At 46.2% G+C, this 19,864-nt stretch overlaps 2 protein-coding genes across 2 annotated transcripts in view; both read left to right on the top strand.

The window, feature by feature from the left end:
- Positions 1-2,358: 2,358 nt before the first annotated feature.
- Positions 2,359-3,945, top strand: SLC18A3 (solute carrier family 18 member A3; the record flags this gene model as incomplete). Its single annotated transcript, XM_084265465.1, has 1 exon — positions 2,359-3,945. The coding sequence occupies one exon, from the start codon at positions 2,359-2,361 to the stop codon at positions 3,943-3,945; it is 1,587 nt and encodes a 528-aa protein (XP_084121591.1).
- A 5,152-nt stretch (positions 3,946-9,097) lies between these two features.
- The window catches only part of CHAT (choline O-acetyltransferase), a gene marked incomplete at both ends in the record, with an annotated part of 28,407 nt that continues 17,640 nt past the window's right edge, over positions 9,098-19,864 (top strand). Inside the window, 6 exons of the mRNA XM_084264837.1 lie at positions 9,098-9,160; positions 11,210-11,401; positions 13,558-13,676; positions 15,098-15,151; positions 17,256-17,436; positions 18,402-18,579. Coding sequence (XP_084120963.1) covers positions 9,098-9,160; positions 11,210-11,401; positions 13,558-13,676; positions 15,098-15,151; positions 17,256-17,436; positions 18,402-18,579 — 787 coding nt within the window. The remainder of the gene's footprint in view (positions 9,161-11,209; positions 11,402-13,557; positions 13,677-15,097; positions 15,152-17,255; positions 17,437-18,401; positions 18,580-19,864) is intronic.

Here is a 19,864-nt window from a genome sequence, read left to right as displayed (position 1 = left end):
TAAGGGTATCCGCTGATTTGATTTACTAAGAAGGCTAAATTTATTATGCAACATTTTACAAGTATAATTCTGCTTTCCCTTGATGGTAATAAATTCGATATCAGCTCCCCTGAGACAAGAGAACCAGTCCCTTTATTATCCAGACATGACCCCCCGAGCCAGATTCCATTTTAGAGACGGGAAATGGCCATATCTCTGATTAAAAGGGAAACTTTAATCAAATAAAGTGCCTCATCAGGCAAGAGCCAAGATTCCAATACTCCTGACTGCAGCACAGCAATGATCCAAAGTCATATCTACCCCCAACCCATTACCGTTCACTACAAACGTGATATCCATCCCAAACAGGAGGTGCATCCTTAAGCAGTTTCCTTATCCTGGGAGCTGCTCCTCCTGTGCCCAGTCCCTTGCAGAAACACATTCTCAGACTGCTACCCCCAGAGTCTGTTTAAGGAATCGGAGGAGGATGGGCTTTGCAGTGTTGTGTGGCTTTTCCCCAGCTAAATCAATCTTGCATGTAACAAGTAGTCTGAACCATGCAGCCAAGTACAGCAGCCATGGCGTTCAGCTCAGTACCCTTCTAATAACACTCTTCTATTGCCTCAGCAGCTCTCCTTCTACACTCTGAAATGATCCTTTGAAGCGTTTAGGATACTACCTTATTTAGAGTCTTAGGTCAAGAGCTTTGTCCCTGTTGTCAGTGGAGCATTTCATCAGTTTCACAGCAGGGTAGTAAACGAGTAACAAATAATGCTAACAATTGCAATATCAACACTTGGGAGTATTGTTATTTCGAGTGTGCTTTAAGACTCCACTCCTGTTTGAGCACAGTCAGATCAGTATGCCACTCCACGCAGGGATCTATCTTAAAGTCTTCCTGGCCATTCAGACAGTTTTCTTGCAAGGGAGCAAGACACAGCAACTGACAGATAAATAATCTCCCTTTCAGGCATGGAAGCCCAGCTACGCAAGCAAATGAAGGCGCCCAAACTCCACAGCTACTCAGGAACTGCTTGGCTGAGAGATTCAGTTATTTCATACAGCCTTCTGCAGAAACCCTCCCTGAATCAGCCCACGTGTCACTTCTGCTACAGAAGAATTTATATTTGCCCTCTGCTTTATGCCAGGAGTATCTTCCTAATACCAAAGCCTCTGCACCGAGCGAGGCCCCTTGCTTTTCTTGCACGGGCTCCCAGCACCGGCCAGGCAAAATGCGGGAAGTCCGTAATACAACCACACTCGAAGGTTATTTCTCTGGTGTTTGTCACAGTGCTACACACGCACATGCACCCACACAGGAAGATAGGGACTGTGTTGCTCTCTGCTTTCCAATATAGCTTCAGGGGCTTCCAAGTTGGGAGAGCTGTCCCCGGAGGGGCACACCCCCCGCCGCGAGGAGGGCCAAGGCTCAGCCCGGCCCTGTCTAGCCCCGCTCCCAGTTAGCCGGAGGTCCCCCGGCCGCCCCTGCGTCCTGCCCTGGCCCGGCCGCGCCGTCGGGAGTGTATCCTGAGCGGGGGAGCTGCGCCGGGTTTTGGCGGCCTGTCCCGGGGAGCAGTTCTCGGGGTCAGACGGAGGCAGCCGGTGGTTCCGGGATGGAGCACGGAGGCACAGGGCGGCCGGGGAGCGGGGAGCGGTTTCTTGCGGCCCCGGATGGCGGGCTAAGGGGCCTTTGCGGCTCTCACCGCACAGAGAGCGAGCCGATAATCGCCAAGCCCGCGGGCGAACCGTGCTCTGGACCGCCCCGCAAGGCAACGGCAGCGGGAGGACACGCGACCGCTGCACGCAGCACCGGCGGGCGCCCGTCGGAACCCTGCCGGCTGCCCCTGCGCTGTTCAGGTCCAGCGAGGGCTCCAGTCGTGGGAACCGGGGTTGCTTCCAGCATCGCCCGGGGGGGCGTGGGCAGCCGCGCCGTCGGGGCGGTGAAAGCTGCCGGCGGGCTCCCGCCTCGGGGGTGGGACCGCCTCCATACCACCTCCCCCGCTCCGCCCCCCCAATCACTCCCCCGAGGCAGGCAGGGACCGGCGATACCCCCGCCCCGCAGCCCCCTTACCGCGGCCGGACAGAGCTGTCGCCACGCCACTAGCGCGATACAGCGGGGCGGGGCCGCGCCGGGCGGGCGGCGGCGGGGGGGGCGCGGGGCCGGCGCGGTGGCGGGGGCGGGTGGGGTTTCCGTGCGCGGCGCTTATTAGTGTGGTGATGGAGGGCCGGCCCCTCGGAGCCGCCTCGCAGCGGCGGCGCGGGCTGGCGGCGGCCACCGGGAGGTGAGCGGCGGTTGGCGACTCGGGCGGCGGAGGCGGCGGGGCCGCCCCCGCCGTGCCCCATGCGGGCAGCGGCGGGGCGGCGGCAGCAATAAGGGCGATGTCGGAGGCGGGGGACTCGGGCCGGGCGCGGGCCGCCGTGGCACGGCTCTCGGAGGCGGTGGGCGAGCGGCGGCGGCGACTGGGCACCGCCATGGGGGAAGCGCGGCGGCAGCGGCGACTTCTGCTGGTGGTGGTGTGCGTGGCGCTGCTTCTGGACAACATGCTGTACATGGTCATCGTGCCCATCATCCCCGACTACATCGCGGCCATGCGCGACAGGGGGGGCGCCGCCCGCCCGTCCGCGCCCGCGGGGGGCAACGAGAGCGGCACTGGCAACTGGAGCCTCCTGCAGGCGCGGTACCCGCCGGCCGCGTCGGGCAACGAGGACGTGCAGATCGGGGTGCTCTTTGCCTCCAAGGCCATACTGCAGCTGCTGGTGAACCCGCTCAGCGGCACCCTCATCGACCGCGTGGGCTACGAGGCGCCGCTGCTGGCCGGGCTGGTCGTCATGTTCCTCTCCACCGCCACCTTCGCCTTCGCGGAGAACTACGCGACGCTGTTCGCGGCGCGCAGCCTGCAGGGGCTGGGTTCAGCCTTCGCCGACACGGCCGGCATCGCCCTCATCGCCGACCGCTACGCCGAGGAGCCGGCGCGGAGCCGCGCCTTAGGCACGGCGCTGGCCTGCATCTCTTTCGGCAGCCTGGCCGCCCCCCCCTTCGGTGGAGTCCTCTACGAGTTCGTGGGAAAGCGGGTGCCCTTCCTGGTGCTGGCCTGCGTCTGCCTCCTTGACGGGCTGCTGCTGCTGGCCCTGGCGCCACCCTGCGCCGCCGGGGCGCGGGCCAACATGCCCGTCGGCACCCCCATCCACCGCCTCATGGTGGACCCCTACATCGCCGTAGTGGCGGGGGCCCTGGCCACCTGCAACATCCCCCTGGCCTTCCTGGAGCCCACCATCGCCAACTGGATGAAGGACTCCATGGGGGCCAGTGAGTGGGAGGTGGGCCTCACTTGGCTGCCAGCCTTTTTCCCCCACGTGCTGGGTGTCTACGTCACCGTCCGACTGGCAGCTGCGTACCCCCACCTCCAGTGGTTTTACGGGGCCCTGGGCATGGCCATCATTGGTGCAAGCTCCTGTCTGGTGCCAGCCTGCAGGAATTTCGGGCAGGTAATCATTCCCCTCTGCGGCATCTGCTTCGGCATCGCCCTGGTGGACACGGCCCTGCTGCCCACCCTGGCCTTCCTGGTGGATGTGCGCCACGTCTCTGTCTACGGCAGTGTCTATGCCATTGCAGACATCTCCTACTCTGTGGCGTATGCCCTGGGGCCCATCGTGGCTGGCCAAATTGTGCACACCATGGGCTTTGCACAGCTCAACCTGGGCATGGGGCTCGCCAACGTGCTTTATGCCCCTGTTCTCCTCTTACTCAAAAACGTCTGCCAAATGAAACCCTCTCACTCAGAGAGGAACATTCTCCTTGAAGAAGGACCCAAAGGACTCTATGACACCATCAAAATGGAGGAGCGCAAAGGCACAGGCAAAAGAGTCCGGCCAGCGGGCGAGATGGAGGAGAATGGCATGGACTCTTACCGCAGAGACCTGACAGGGGTGTCTGAGGAGGACTCATCAGACTACGAGTACAGTTAGGTTCCCCCATGTAGCCCAGCCCAGGAGCAAGGAGGGACGCGTGGGAGACAGGGAAAGGGAGGGATGAAACAGTTACTGCATTATGTTTCTGTACCAATGTGCAATATATACAGTTTAACCTTTGTCATGATGTAATGGCTTTCTTCTTCTAGACCTATTTTTAATCAGTATTTCCTTCAGCATTTTGACAAGGTGAAGAGGGTAGGGAATGGGGGGTCAAGCGTGAAGAAAATTATCTGAATAATCATTGGTATGAATAATCTGTGGGGGAAAACTTAAACCCACCAAAACAAAAACCAACAGCCTCATATCTGGGGTATAATTGTGCAAAGTTTTCTCAAGCTGAAACTGTGTGTGACATATTGTATATCTCTGTAAAAATATAAGAAAAGCAAAAAAGTCTGTGTAAAATTTTGAATGGTGTATTCAGGGACTTAGTAAATCTTGTGTACATAAACTCTAGATTTTCAGTTGGTTTCATATATTTAAGAGAAACAACTATCACAACATCTTATTCTTCTTTGGAAATAAACTGAAGTATTGTACCTTTTTTTCTCTGTTGTGCTGCTCTCCGGTAAGTGCAATATGCTATATTATGTTGAAGTCCAAACTACAAGAATAATATGATCTGAATAAAGGGAATTGAAGGGGATTGATTGTCTTTGTTTCATTGTTGAGGGCTGTTTGAGGGAGGGAGCTGGCTGGGCTCAGTGTAACTCCTACGGTGACAACTCCCCATAACACAAACCTCATCCGTTACCAAAATTGCCCAGAAGAAAACACAGGTACATGGTGTCCTCATTTATTCTTCAAAACATATGTTAATGGGTCCAAGCAAACAACATTGCACCTCGAACACGCTATCGATCACCTAAAAGCAGCTCCGCGTATTGTCATGCAAATTTAATTTAAATTCTCACAATTATGAATTTCAGGTTTTTTTATATTTAAAAAATTGCCCGTAATTAAGAGAAAATTCCCTCAGACACAACACTGGGAAACGCCTTCCGTGGTGCTGAATGCTGTCCCAATCGCAACGTGCCCGCCTCAGTGCAGCCGACAGGAATTAAACAAAAGAGAAGAGAAGAGCCTCGTTCAAACCGTTGCAAAAAGTGGAAACCCTCGATCCGACCACAATGGAACCAGAGTGCATAATTTGCCCGGTAAATTTATCTTAATATACAAGAAAATCGTTTCTTTAAATTCTTATCTCGTTAGGAAACAAAATAAATTACTTATAATATCAAGAAGTGAAAAAAATATGTGTAAACGGCCACGGCAAGTGTTAAGGAGCTTGCACCCGTCCCTGGAGAGCCAGGCACCGCGAGGGAGACGTGCAGAGCCCGCTCGCCGGCTGCGGTGTGCGGCGCGGGACGCGTGGCCCCGCCGCAGCTCCTGTCGGGGCGGCCGAGCCGCACCTCGCGCGGCGCAAAACTCATGGAAACAGCAGGACGGTGCTTCAGCACGGCGGGATTGCCAAAGAAGCAATGGCCACCGCGGCAGGAGCTGAGCCCCGCTTCCCTAAACCGCAGCCGCCTTCTTTGCGGTGAGCGGCAACAACGGCGCCTCCTCCGGCTCGCTCGCCCCGGGGCGGACCCCGCTTCTGCCCCGGCACGGTCCGCTGCTGCCGCCGCCCCGGGGTCGCTGCCAGCCCCGGGCGCCTGTCGCAGATCCCCGGCCGCTCCTGAAATCTCTGCCCCCCCTTCGCGGGCTGCTGCCCCTCACGCAGCGGTGCCCGCTGGTAGCGCCCTCCGCTTTGCTCGGCCACGGGGCTTTCAGGAGCCGCAGACACCCCACGGCGACACTACTCGACACTGGGCCACGGAGAGCTGTAACCTTCATGGGCTCCCCTTTCCGCCGCCGCCGGGGAGCCTCTCGGCTGACCCCGCCGACAGTAAGGGCGCGGGAGAGCCCCGCGCTGCCCGGCTGAGCCCTACTCTGCCCGGCTCCTCCCTCCGCGCGCCGGGACACAACCAGCACGGGGCGAGCTGGCGCCAGTGCCACCGCCAAGAACATCCGGCATAAGGGGCAGAACAAGAGCGGCGCGACCCGGGAGGAGGGAGGGTGGCAGCGCCTGTTGCACGCAGCCGGAGGGGCGGGTAGGGCCGGGTAGGGCCGGGCGGTACCGGGCGGGGAGGAGCCAGGCGGCGACGGAGACGAGCCGCCCTCCGCACGCCCCCGCCCAAAGGGGACCTGGCCGCAGAGGAGGCGGCGGTACCTTGGACAGAGCCGACGCGACGCGCGGACCCCTCCCCGGAGCCTCTCCGGAGCGCCTCGACGAGCAGGTACAGGCGGGCGGGCTGCGAGCCCCGCGCCTCCGACGGCGCGGCTGCAAGTGCCGGGGCGGGTAAGCCACGGGCCCGGGAGCGGGGGAGCTGGGTACCGCGGTGCGGAGCCGAGAGGGCTCCCCTCGCCAAACTCCCCGTCGCCGGCGGCTCCCACGGGGCTTCGCTGCTGACGCCCCCCGCGAGTCCCGCCGCGACGGGCGGTCCGGGGAGGGAAGGCGCGGAAAGGTGTCGGGGCGCGCCGGCAGCCTCCGGCGGAGCGTGAGCGCTCCCCGACGGGTCCTGCCGCTGCTGCGGCCCGGGGCGGGGAGCTGACGGATGGCGGCAGGGCCGCTCATCTCGTAATGTCAACGGCCGCAGCAGCGGCACTTCACACATGTACCCCTGATAACGCTTACATTGCTCTTAACTCTAAGCATAAATTCCTGAGAACTTTGTCTTGATAACAGCGAGAGTGAAGATGAATCGGTGGGGGCTGAGTGCAATGCCCCAACAACCACACAGACGGCAAGCTGTCTCCACAAGTCCACAGCTGATGCAGAACTGAAGTATAAGCACATGGGCTTATTTCAGTCCTTCTCTGCTATCTGCTAACAGAGAGATCAGTGCCTTTTGTTGTGGATTTGAGCTGCTGTTTTGAGCCGTAGGAAGACCACTTTGCTTCCCAGCCTGCCGTGACTTGCAGCCACGCTGCTAAGCTGCTCACCCCAGCCCTCCAGCTAAGCCAGCTGTATAAAAACAGATAGGATTATTATTTTTTTCTTGCCTAGTAACTTTGACAATGCACCTCACATCCATTCCAGTGAGAAACTTTGAAGTTATCTTGAATTTCTGCAGGATTTTCTCTTCTGTCAGGTTTTTGTCCTTTATTCAGCAAATATTAAGTAAAAATAGTCTAAGCTGGCAGCGCCTGACCAGAGACAAAGCTGCAGTTCATCCCCATGACAGACAAAAGTACAGGTCAGGCCACCACCCCCAAACTTTATCTCACTGATTTTACAGACATGTGAGTCTGTTAGTAGCAGCATTTCCCACAGACACAGAGAGTCAGTATGGAGTTGTAGTTGGTGTGACTCCATATTGCAGTTTGACAAAAAACATAAGGAAAGAAAGGACAAAAGTGCCAGCAAGAATGCCAGCAGGATTTTTCTTTTAGGAGAATACAGTTTTAGGGGCTCTGAAGACAAAATGGCTGCCTTGGATCTGAACGCAGGTGGGGAGCTGAGGCCAGCCCAAACAACTGGGCAAGACAGTCTTCCAAGAGTTACAGGTCCTGTCCACTATTGGAAGTGTTTTGGGTGTGTGTTGCTATGAGAGGAGTGCATGAGACCAACGTAGCACATGAGAGGGAGCAGAGCAGCGCAGCGGGTTAATGTGTCTGTTCCATAAGGGAAATAGTCTCTCACCTGGATTGAAATTGTGAGCAGATGACAGATCAAGATGAGTTTGCTGTGTGCCTCATTGCAGAGCCCCAGGGACGCATCTCAACCTTATACAACCCACTTCACAGCACACGGCCACAGTGGCAGCCGGCACAGGACAGGATCAACACAAGGTGTCAGTGACCACATAGACATTGGCAGATTAATGCTGAAGCTGCAAGGCTGGAATAGCCACACCAATTCCTGAGGAGTGGCATGAGGCACTGCCAGCCCTGCCCACTGCTAAACAAAACTCTTCATCTCACTTTCATATACTGTAGGTTTTTATCCAAATTTTTCATAAAAGCTGTTGTAGAAATAATTTGTGCCCTGAATGTATACTTTTCATAGGAAAAAATATGTTATTTTCTACGTGGTCAACATATGTTGTCTTTTATACTTTACATACACACAAAGTAACTTAAGAAAACAACAAAAAAACCCCCCAACCCTGTGATCCATCAAGATCTATGAACACACAGAACTGACTCTGCTTTAGCTGTACTGCCATAATTGAAAGACAACTGCTCGATGTGGGCTGTCTTATATCAGAAGAATATAATACTACGTGCCATCTAGTTTGTTCTTACACAGAAAAGGAATTAAAGGCATCTTTACAAGTGAAAACTAGGGTAAGCACAATATTTGAGAAACACAAGTGGAAGTATTTGCTCCGTCACACTGACTTTGGGCAGGTTAAGTCACCTCCCTGGATAGGTATATGCTGTTTGGAAAGACTGGTGTGCGAAGTGCTCAAATGCAGTCCTCCCATTGCCAGCTGCCAGCCTAGGCAGGCTCACAGGGCCTCTGAGCCCAGAGCTATGCCCCAAAGCACTGCCACCCTTTGAGCTTCTAGCCTGCAGAGGCAAAGGCACATCTCCATCAAGCCCCTTTCCACTGCCTCCACACCTTTCATGCAGAGGACAGCACCTCACTGTGTCCACAGAACCATGCAGTGACAAATACATTTTAAGACTGTGGTGCTTTCATATAAGATGGTAAAAGGAGGACATGTAAGATTCTTAAATAGAAAACTGCAACTTTACTATAACCTCTGTTGACCTAAGTACATTCAGCTAATATGCAACAGTAACACAAAATGGGCAAATCATGGCACAAAATAAACCATCCTGAGAAGGGATGATATATGTGCATCAGACAAATTTATAGCAAAATAAGACAAACAGAATGTCAGAGCAATCTCCACAGGGCTTAGTTCAGCTGCTTTTGAATGTTGTTCTTCTCTTTCTCTTCAGTTTGCATTCTGAAGCTTCTGTGTGTGCTTGCACAGGGAATACTGTCCATGTATGTTTTGGTTATAAATAATTGGTACTGATTAGACTTTAAATCTTTTCTATCTCCAGAACTGAGGCGTGAGGCTCCATAAGTGCCCCCAAGTGGCTTCAATTTCTGTCCTCAACAAAAGATACCAACAGAAATGCAGGAATGCCTGTCCTAGAAAAAAACATGCAGAAGAAAGAGAAAGATACATGCAGTAAAGATGAGACAGTAAGTGACTGTTTCCGGGAAAACAAAAGAAAAGAAAAAAAAAAAAGAAAGAAAGGTTGCAAATAGATGACTTAACAGCTTTTAATGCTGTAAATTAATATAGTAATTGTAAACCAAGCTCTGTTCCAGAACTGATTTCTTCATTTTAGGGAACACTATGTATCCTGTAGCAGTTTATAATCAGGAACTTTGATTTAACATTAGCGCTTCTCATATCCAAATACACTCTTCTTCCCAACATCCCAGGAAGAATTCCAGTAAGTGAAGTATTATTAGACAACAGTAGATGCATTACTATAGTGAGAGATTGCACATTATTATTTCTTAATAGTACAGAACTATCAAACGGTTACATGGGATTCCTTTTCAAGCTGGTTTAAAAGATGCCATACGCCTGTGTCTATAAGTAGTTAACCCCTTGGTTTAAAGCTTTTTGTCTAAGCAAAGTCATGAACTGTAGAGTAACCTTCCCTAGAAAGGTAGGGCCAAAGCCAGGTATCAAAAAAAAAAAATACTATCTGGCACATCTATTGCCACTGACCAAGGAATCAATGACAAAAGAGATAAGCCCTGACCAAACAGAGCTTGAAACTGTAGAATTACCATTCTTTTATTTCTGAGATGCAGGGTGCATTACAGGCTGGTTCTGGATTTGCATTTCTATTAATAACAGGTAATCCTGTGACACTTTTTATGAGTATCTGAAATGTTCTAGATAGGGAAATACAATGCAGTGACTTTTCTGTGGATGTCAAAAGGTCGAGCTCAGAGGATACTCACTCCCTGCCTTCTGTTCAGACCACTTCCTCCACCCCTTCCCTCCCAGCATGCACTAGCAAAGGAGCTTGCAGCTAGCCTTGCTCTGAGCAGCAGGTGGGACTAGGTGACTGCCACATACCTCTTCTAACTGAAATCACGATATGGTCCTGTGATCCTCTGAAAATAACTGTGTATTGTATCAGGAGCTAGTAAAAAAAATTCTAAACTTTACCTGCTTTAGGAGACAGATAAAAATCAAATTATAGAAATAAACCTTCCCAAAGTTTATGGTCTACACAAATGACTGATGGACAAGCACAAATGAAGTAGATGACCATTTCTCAACTAGGAAACGTCCATCTTCCTGAGGAATGGATGCTTAAGACATAAGATTCTTACAATTTACAAGTCTTGGATGGATTACCTCCTTGCTTGATTTTCCCACTGCCTCCATATTTCCCCAGCTTCTAAATTACTAATTACACTTCACTTGGTTAATTCTACATTAAAAGACAAGGGAAGCTTAATTGCAGGGACAGGATGAGATTTTTTTCTTCCCAGATACTATTGGTTTCTTGTTCCAAACAGGGTAAGGATAAAACAAGTATAAACTTTTATGAAGCTGACAGTAGAGGTTTGCCAGGGTAAAGCACAGATTTAGTTGAGGATTTTATGCAGTCAGTGCTAATAAATAGGTAGACCTGCACATTTTCTATTTCTACAATTTTATAGTGACATATTAGCAATCAGAGAAGTAATAACCCATGGTATTACTGATTACAAGTGAAATGTAGTTATTTACTATTGAAATACTTCCTCTTAATGCATTATTTTAGTATGCTTTAATGTATTTGAAGATTTCCTAGAGTCTAACTCAGACTATATGCTTGCATCATGCCTAATTTCTCCGTTTGTCCTAGGATTTCTAGATTTTTTACCAAGGAATATTGTTCTGTTTCCCACTAGTTTCCTGCCTTATCCAGTTGAAACCTTTAATGGCAAAAGACCTACAAATAAACCTACTGGTGAGGTATCACAGCTTCAGTATTGCATACAACTACATACTATGTCCTAAAATCCAGGCACTTTAAGATCTGTTGAAACTCCACTGAAGTCGCACAATTACATTTGCAGTAATCAGGCATCTCAACTGCTAAAACAGAATAAATGGATTTTAAAAGGAATGCAATATCTTAATCAGCAACAGAAGAAAAAAAAAGGAAGAAAAAAAAAGAGAGGACAGTTTGGCTACAAGTAGAATTACTTATTTATTTTTCTTTTTAAAATTAGGCAGTGCCAAAACTTCCAGTCCCACCATTGCAACAGACCTTACACATGTACCTAAAGTGCACAAAACACTTGGTGCCAGAGGAACAATTTAGAAAGACCAAGGTCATTGTGGAACAGTTTGGAGTTGCAGGAGGCCTGGGGGAATCCTTGCAGCAAATCCTCGAGGAAAGAAGGGAAAAGACAACAAACTGGGTAAGCACAGAAAAATGGATAATGCTCCTTTACAGACTTTGTGATGTTCAATATGTGACGACTGCTGTCTTTCAATGGGTCAATGAAAATGGGTCACATCAGATTCTACCAAAGGAAATTAATATTTCAGACATGTTAAGCTAGAATTTCCCAACTATGTCAAAATCCATGTCAGTATTGTGTTTTCACAGATTCCAGATTAACAATTTATTGATGTAAACATTGGAATTCATGCTGTTCAGGCACATGAATGCAGATGTCAGGTCTATTTATAAGAGGCACTATACTACACCCTCTTTTGATGCAATTTATTCTTTTCCCTTTAACAACAGGATTTAGAGTTTTTATTAAAATGAAAAACACTTGCTGATAGGGCTATACAAAGTGGTTTGCATACCCATATAGCCAAAGCTCTGATCTAATCAAATTACTCAAACAGAATACTATAGGATAGGAATTATTCTTTTTTAAATCAAACTATTATTTGCCATTCATTGTCACACCATACCAAAGTAGTTACCCTGAAGTATTTACTCTGTTGAATATACATACACAGGTACACAGTTATATATTTGATCTATCTCACAGACCACATTGAGACCTCAGCCTTTAAAAAAAAGTTCAGCTTCCTGCTTCCCAAGACAGGAAAATTAAATAAGCAGTAGATAAAATAGATTTTATCATTCCACAAAGTCACATTTCATCCTGCCTGCATTAACCATTTTTGAATACAGTAGCTGAAAATTAGAAACACGGATTTTATTGAAGTGCTTCCATTCCAGCAAGTAAGAGAGACACGGTGAATCATTTAATGGGTCCAGTGAAATCCTGCAGGTTTGGTATGGATGTCAGTGAAATGTCGTTCTACCTTAAATTTTCAGTGGTGCAACTTGCAAGAAAACTCCATCAAATTGCTGCTGTAGTCAGAAAAAAAAAAGGCTATGCTACTGGCCATGCTTTTATTTTAAAAGCGGTACTTAATTTCTGAACTACTTGCTAAGAGTCTGAGGGCTCTGCTAAATGCCACCCAATCTCATTTTGTTAGATCATACAACTTCATGTTTCTGGTGACTAAATAATGCTCCCAATGACAATTAGTGTTCCAGGAAACAACTGTTCATTTAACCACTTACGACACGAAAATTACAGAGGAAAGATGCATAAACATTTTCTTAAATGTCTCAGTTTTAAATACTGTTTATTAAAATTAAAACCCTCATTCTTAAGAAGAACTAGAAGTGCTTTATCTGGAATTTAACTTGCCAGGAGGTACAGCTCTAGCCTGGTCTCCTGAAGACTCCAGAGACTGTGGGGGAAGCATCTGTTCTAACAGAGATGAAATATCTCAGAGGAAAACTTTTTCAACTGATGCATGCATTCATAATTATTTTTGCATAATTTTGTTGTTGTTTATAGTTACTATATGCAAAGCAAGCCCGCTAAACTCGGAAAGACCATTTGATCTTTTTATGAAAGCCTCCATTTTCCAAATAATGATTCTTCAAACTCTGCTCAGATATAAAGGAATGAGGTTACCATTATCTGTGTTTTCAATAAAAATTGTTAGAAATTTAATATGTGTCTGTCTGGGTCAAGCTTCAGTAATCTGCACTTGTGTCAGTGGACACAGAGGGAATTCTCCAGGGCCCCTATCCACATGCAAGTATCAGCAGGACCAAGCCATTAGGCTCAAGACATTCTCTTCCCACTCTGTCTTGCTGCAGGACAGTATCTAACAACAGAGCATCTTGGCATCATTGACAAATATTTGAAGCCCCCTGAGGAAAGCCATTACTAGTAAAATTCTGTCTGTCTCAAATATATACCAGTCACTATTCAAGAGTCAGCATGTTGTATTCAGAGGGGTTTTTTGGTTGTAGAGGGAAGCAAACAACAAAATACCCAAACCACCACAATATTGAGCTTGTTTACTTTTAAATGGAACATACTGTAAATTGCCATTGATTGAAAAATAGGATTATGGAATTGCGGCTGATTTCAGCTGAGCTGAGGTCACAGAGCCCAGACTGAAAATGCTCGGCAGCTCCATTAATCAGAGCCCATGCCTGACACCAGGAGCACCGAGCACTCTCCCCTCACTCCCAGACTGCCTTTTGTTGTTCATAGCTTTAAGATTTCATGTCCCCTTCCTTCAGGTGTTTAACTACTGGCTGGATGACATGTACCTCAACAACAGGCTACCTCTTCCAGTCAATTCTAGCCCAGCCATTATCTTTGCTCGTCAGCATTTCAAGGATGTAAATGACCAGCTGAGGTAATGTATTATGACTTCCAAGCTTTTACTAAATGAAAGGATATTTTAAATGTACTGCTTTTGCAAAAAGACAATCAACTTTCATTAAAAAATAAGGGCTGCAACCATTAAATAATTTCCTACAAGGCCTGCTGACTGAGGGCAGTGGTTCTGGGGTTACACATACTTATATTTAGAAATAAAAGTGTCGTTTCTGTTACATTTATTGCATGTAAAAAAAATACCATGTGATTTACAATTTTTAAAGGAGAATTTGCAAAGCTTTTCATTGTATAATTCAAGTAAACCATTTTGCAATTAACAAAAAATACTAATCTCTGACACATTGCTTAAAGAAAAAGGTCTTTACCATGCCATCCCTAGGACTCATATTCACCCTACAAACAGAAAAGGTCACCTGGGCATTAAATAATCCTTCTCGGGTACCCAAAAGGGCACCAGAAACACAAGGGATCTAAGAATAAGAATTCAGAAGTCATTCCTCCCTGAGAAACAGCTTCCTTTAGGCTCATCCTTTCCATCCCTGAACTGACCTTTCTCCTTTGAACTGTTATGGGCAATTACAATAATTTAAAAAGTGAAAAGGTAAACAAGTAGCCAAGCACAGACTATACCTCTGCAGACACCCTTAAAACAGGATTCCATTCTTCGCCCTTCACCAAAGGCCTTTTAAAACAGTAAACCAGATCAAATGTACCTTCATATAGTGCAATTTTCCCTTTTGCTTTTAGCACTCTCTAGTTGCTCATTACTGAAAGAATTAACTGCATGTGAATTTATGCTGTTACACAACAGCCAGAACCTTGAAGCCGATACGTGTTATTTTAACATTTTGCATAGGCAATGTATCTTTTTACTTTAAACACAGCTATAAATGCTTTCTTTCATTACTGACTAAATTTATTGTGCACACAACTTTCAAAAAACCTCTACTTTGCATTTTATAATGCACGTGCTTTAACAAGGAAATATTTTTCTCAGAGCCTCCCATTCAGTCACAGTGCAAATGGGCAGTGTCAGAAAATAATACTCCTGTCCACAGCTCTGCAGAAAGAATATCTGCTTAGGACAGGAAGTACTCTAATAAATTGGACAGCTTATGAGTATTGATATGGAAACCCATGTTAAGGATTCTATTAAATATTCAGCCTCTGCTCCCATTCTCTAAATAAATGCTTTCAGGCTTCCTCTTGCGGTACTCTGTTTAACCATTTGAAGGGACCATCTCTAGGATTTTTTATTTCTCTTGACATTAATTCATTTAGGTTTTGGGTGGGGGGTGGGGTGCTCTTCTTGCCTCCAGAAGACTTTGTCTCCTTATGCTGCGTCATCAATCATTCAGGCTCTCGCTGGTCTCTCAGAAACAGCCTAGTGTTGCCAAATGACAAAAGACTGATGTCACTTCTATCTGCTACTTGCAGGTTTGCTGCCAATCTCATTTCAGGAGTGCAAGACTATAAAGCTTTACTGGACACGTAAGTAGCTTGGAAGGAGAGCTGCTGCATGAGTATCTGCAGGGCTTCTGATTCAAGGGTGCTCTAACATGCCCAAAGTCATACATGAGGTAGCTCATAACAGCATTTTACATAGTACTACTTAACCCCACCTAGTATGTTCCAGGTTTACTGCTGAAATCACCATTCCTGAAAGAATAGAAACAGTGGAAAGCCAAGCACAAGGGACGTGGTACGACAGTAGGGAAGAGGTCATTTTCTTGTCTGCATGATATGCTTTAGCCAGAGCTGATTTGGATGAGGTAGTCAAAGTCCATATTGACACAACAAAGTCCCTATTATCTCTGAATTGAAGAAAGAGGAAGGGACTGTTTGATTTTTCACTTCAAAAGTCTGACAGCTACTCAGAAATTACAGAAGAGTTACTTATTTAAGAATACGTGCTTTTGTCCAAGATATGCCATGCAACTGCATACACCAGTACTGATGTGCTGGGAAGAACTACTGCATACTAATGTAGTTTGCTTCGTCTTTATATGACAGCATCTGAGATGAGATAAAGAAACCACATTGCTCAAATGATAATTTAAATTATTACCTTTACCTCACTACTTTAGATCCAAAAACTCATGTGATCATGTTTGCTTGCCTTAAATCAATAATCATTTAAATCCTCACTACTGTGTCCTCATAGTGTTCTTATTGTTTGATTATCACCCCTCCTGGATAATTATGAGGATCATAATTGTAATATTTTCAGTCCCTTGGTGCTGGTAAGCACTTCTACCAGCAAGCATACTGCTTCTTGGATCATGCCACATGCAGATGCACAATACTCCAACCTAAATCCAGGCATTTAATTTTAACAGTGCAGGTATTCCATGCAGTTGCCAGGACTAAATGTTTCAAACAAAACCTAACTTGCTCACAGAAAAGAGTTGTGACATCTACACAGTGATCTCCTAAATCAGTACGAGACTTTCTGGTGCTATCAGTCAGAGTTAATAATCCCTTTCTTAACTGCTATAATTACAGAGTGTCTTATCTAAATCATGCTATTCCACTATTTTAAATCATCATAGATGCTTTTTAAAACTGTAAGAGGATTTTGGCATTATGGAAAATGTGGGAGGAGAACAGTAATAACCCTGTTTTTCTCATAAGGAAGAAAAAATTAAGTGCCTGTACAAGGAAATAAGTGATACAGAGAGTTTGTGATCCAGGAATGGAAGGAATATCCCTGGATTAGAACTGCAACAGTTCTAAAAAGACAGTTAAACAAGATAAAGGGTTATGTTTTATGCCAGTTTGTCAGCTGTATGACAGTAAACTTCCTTGTGTGCTTCTTTTCCCCTGCCCCTCTCTGAGAGACTAGGAGCTTAGTACTCTTCTGTTGAGGGAAAACCTCAGCTCCACAAGATCTTCCTCCTGTGGTCTCTGGTGCCTCTCCCAAGCAAGTGCAGCATTATTTCCTGCTGCAGTGTCAGTGGGTTTTTTTACAGTCCAGAATCATAATTGTGATAACTTCAGTTTCTTTTCTGACCACTAAAGCAGCCTTTTAGGAGGTGGTGTTTTTCAGCACCTATTCCTCCATAGGTCGATGTAAGGACTGGCACATAAGCAAGGTTCTGTGTAAAGCAGAAATGCTCTATGTATTGCCCCAGTCATTCCCATTCATCAGGCAAGGCCCTCACACACTCTGAGCACTCTGCATGGTACAGGGACACTGTGATTTGCAGTGAATTTCATCAGTACATTTTTTAAGGTGCTGTGTCTTTTCCAGCTGTTCTGCTGACTTCTGTCCTGGCAAGTTTCTGGGGGTTCCATCTAGGCAGGCTTCCCACGCATATTGCAAACCTGCTTGTGATCTGCTACTATTTCCATTTCTACTAGATGATAATGCAACTGCTTAATGAATATGCATGAAGCTGCCAGTAATGATGTATTTAACTTTGGTATGGGAATTAATCTATTTCCCTTATACTGTAATCTCGTTTTATTATTCAATTTGTGTTATACCTGATCTAATTGTAATGGAACAAAGGACAGATTAGATTTCTTTTCCTTTCTGTCTCTCTCTCCCCTCTCTTCCTCTGGCTTTGTTTTTCTCCTCCTCTCTCTCCAGCCATGCTTTACCTGTTGATTTTGCTCGTGGACAGCTGTCCGGTCATCCTCTCTGTATGAAGCAATACTATGGACTCTTTTCTTCCTATCGTCTTCCAGGACATACCAAAGATACCCTAGTGGCCCAGAAAAGCAGTGTAATGCCAGAACCAGAGCACATCATTGTTGCTTGTAACAATCAGGTAAACGAGTGTTCTTTTTTTATACCTCTCTATATATCTTAGTTTGCTTAAATTCATTCAAGAGCCTAATCTAATAACTGTTAAGAAACACAATTAGCCTGCTACGTATGAGCTCACTTCTTACCAAGCATTCACTGTCAGTATTTCCAAAAGATGCTTCTGCAGCATTTTTGTCCTTAGCCCACATTATGTTCCAAGTACAGTGATGCACAAAGGAGGAATGTGGCAGAATATATTTGCTTTCTCATTCAAATAAAAATTTTGATAAAACAGAATGAAACCACAGAGAAAAAATATATCTTACTAGAGTGCATTTGCTGGAAATGCTCTTCTCTTGACAGACAAGTATATGCCGTATATTGTGTGCCAATATATACCACCATCCTGTGGGTGGGCCTAAGCTATGCCTGAGGAAGTTAGCACAGATGCAGGAACAAATACTGAAGTGTTAGCCTGAATCTGCCCCAACTGACTGGGTAAAGCGCACTATAGCCGAGGTTGACTATTTGTAGCACTGGAGCTGTGCCTGCAGGCCACCTTGGACTGAAAGGGTAGATCCCTGCAGTCCCTTTTCTAGGAAGTCCTGTTCTCCACCTCAACTGGAAGTTCTCTAGATTCTTCATTATTTTCAAACAAATAATACCATAGCAATTATTTACATATTTCCTGATTTTATCTCTTCAGGTGGTTTTTTTTTGGAGCTTATTCAAATAACGTGTGTTTAATTTGAGCCCAACATACAACATAAGTCCCTTATAGCAACTGGCATTACACTGGTGTAAAAACACAGGAAAGGTGAGCCCTGGACCAGCCCTCAGTCTTTCTGTGCTCCACTGCCTGCAGGCCTGGCTCTCCAGGCAGGATTTCAGCACCTCAGCACCCACCCAGGAGAAATCAAAATGTTGGACCAGTAAGGGTCCAACCCACCTGTGACTGTTCTTCTGACTTCTGTCATTTTTTTGCAGTTTTTTGTTTTGGATGTTGTCATTAATTTCCGTCGTCTCAGTGAGGGAGATCTTTTCACTCAGTTACGAAAGATAGCCAAAATGGCAGAGAATGAAGAGGAAATGCTGCCTCCAATTGGCCTGTTGACAACTGACGGAAGAACAGAGTGGGCAGAGGCCAGGACAATCCTTATGAAAGGTTAGCAGCAGCAATCCCAGCTTTCTCCATCATCTTCCTCCTCTTTCTCCTCACCATCATTGCCTTTCTTTGCTGGGAGTGAACATTATGGCACTGAATGTGCAGCTCATTGCTGAATTTTTCTAGCAGGAGGAAACTCAATACCTGTAAGTGTTCAGATGTGTGCTACCAGGGATGCAGCAGGTGTGGTTTAAGTGTTATGCCATGTAAACAGTTCTCACTCCATTCTTTGGTTTTCATCACATAAATTATACTACATCAGATTCTGTGATTTGTCTCTTTCTTCATATCCATTTCATACCAATAGGAATCATGTATCCTGTTAGCTTTCTGTTAAACATTTTAGACATATTAGACACTTTGCATCTTATCTAATAAAGGCATATACAAGTTAAACACCTATTGAATCTAGTTGTGTACTCCCTCTAGTCAGTGGAGAAAAATAGAAAGTACCAGGGCTGATTCATCCAAAACTTAAGTAAGTGTCTAGAAAGGTGACACCACTTATTATTTGGGGATAGTTTTCTTTCTCTTCCAAAAACAGGCAACATTTAGCTGTCTTGAATTCTGGACTCATATGCTTGACTTTAAAACACACGAAAACAAAGGATGGAATTAGTCACCCCTATCACTTCACACGTTGTGTATTTCACCTTGAAGCTAAGTGATGTAAATTAAGGATTTATTCCACCCCCCCCCAAAAAAAAAAAAAGTCAATAATTTCAAAATATATTTACCATCTCAAGGAAGATCTATCCCTTTTTTATTCAAGCTTGTCTATGCTTATACCTTTATATAGATAACACACACACACACATAGAGTTCTGGCCATTATTACAGCATTATTACACAGCTGCAGTCTCATCTTAAGACTTTTCCCTCCCCTTCCTGTCTTTTCTTTTTAAAGCAGGAGAAAAAAAGATTCCTTAGTTTAATGAAAACCAAGACAAACACCTAATCATTTATTTTCATGCCCTGAAAGTAAGTCTGTGACAACCCTGAAACCTGCAGCAAAATCACCTCAGTTAACCTGCATCCTCCTAACAAAAAAAAAAAAAAAACAACCCAACAAAAAACTAGCAAAAACACCTCCTTGGTGTTTCTCTATTACCTGACATTTGCCAGAATTTTAATGAAGAAATAAACCAACTCATTTATGCAGCTGAAAAAAACCCCACTCCACACTACCAAATATCACAGCACCGTGATGTGAGCCTTCTTTAATCTAAGCAGGAATCCCATCCTAGACCACTCACAATAACACAGCTCCTCTATATAGTTTAAT

The sequence above is a fragment of the Gallinula chloropus genome (genome assembly GCF_964237585.1).
Source record: "Gallinula chloropus genome assembly, chromosome: 5".
In the NCBI taxonomy this organism is placed as follows: domain Eukaryota; kingdom Metazoa; phylum Chordata; class Aves; order Gruiformes; family Rallidae; genus Gallinula; species Gallinula chloropus.
This window is presented reverse-complemented; position numbering and strand designations above follow the sequence as displayed.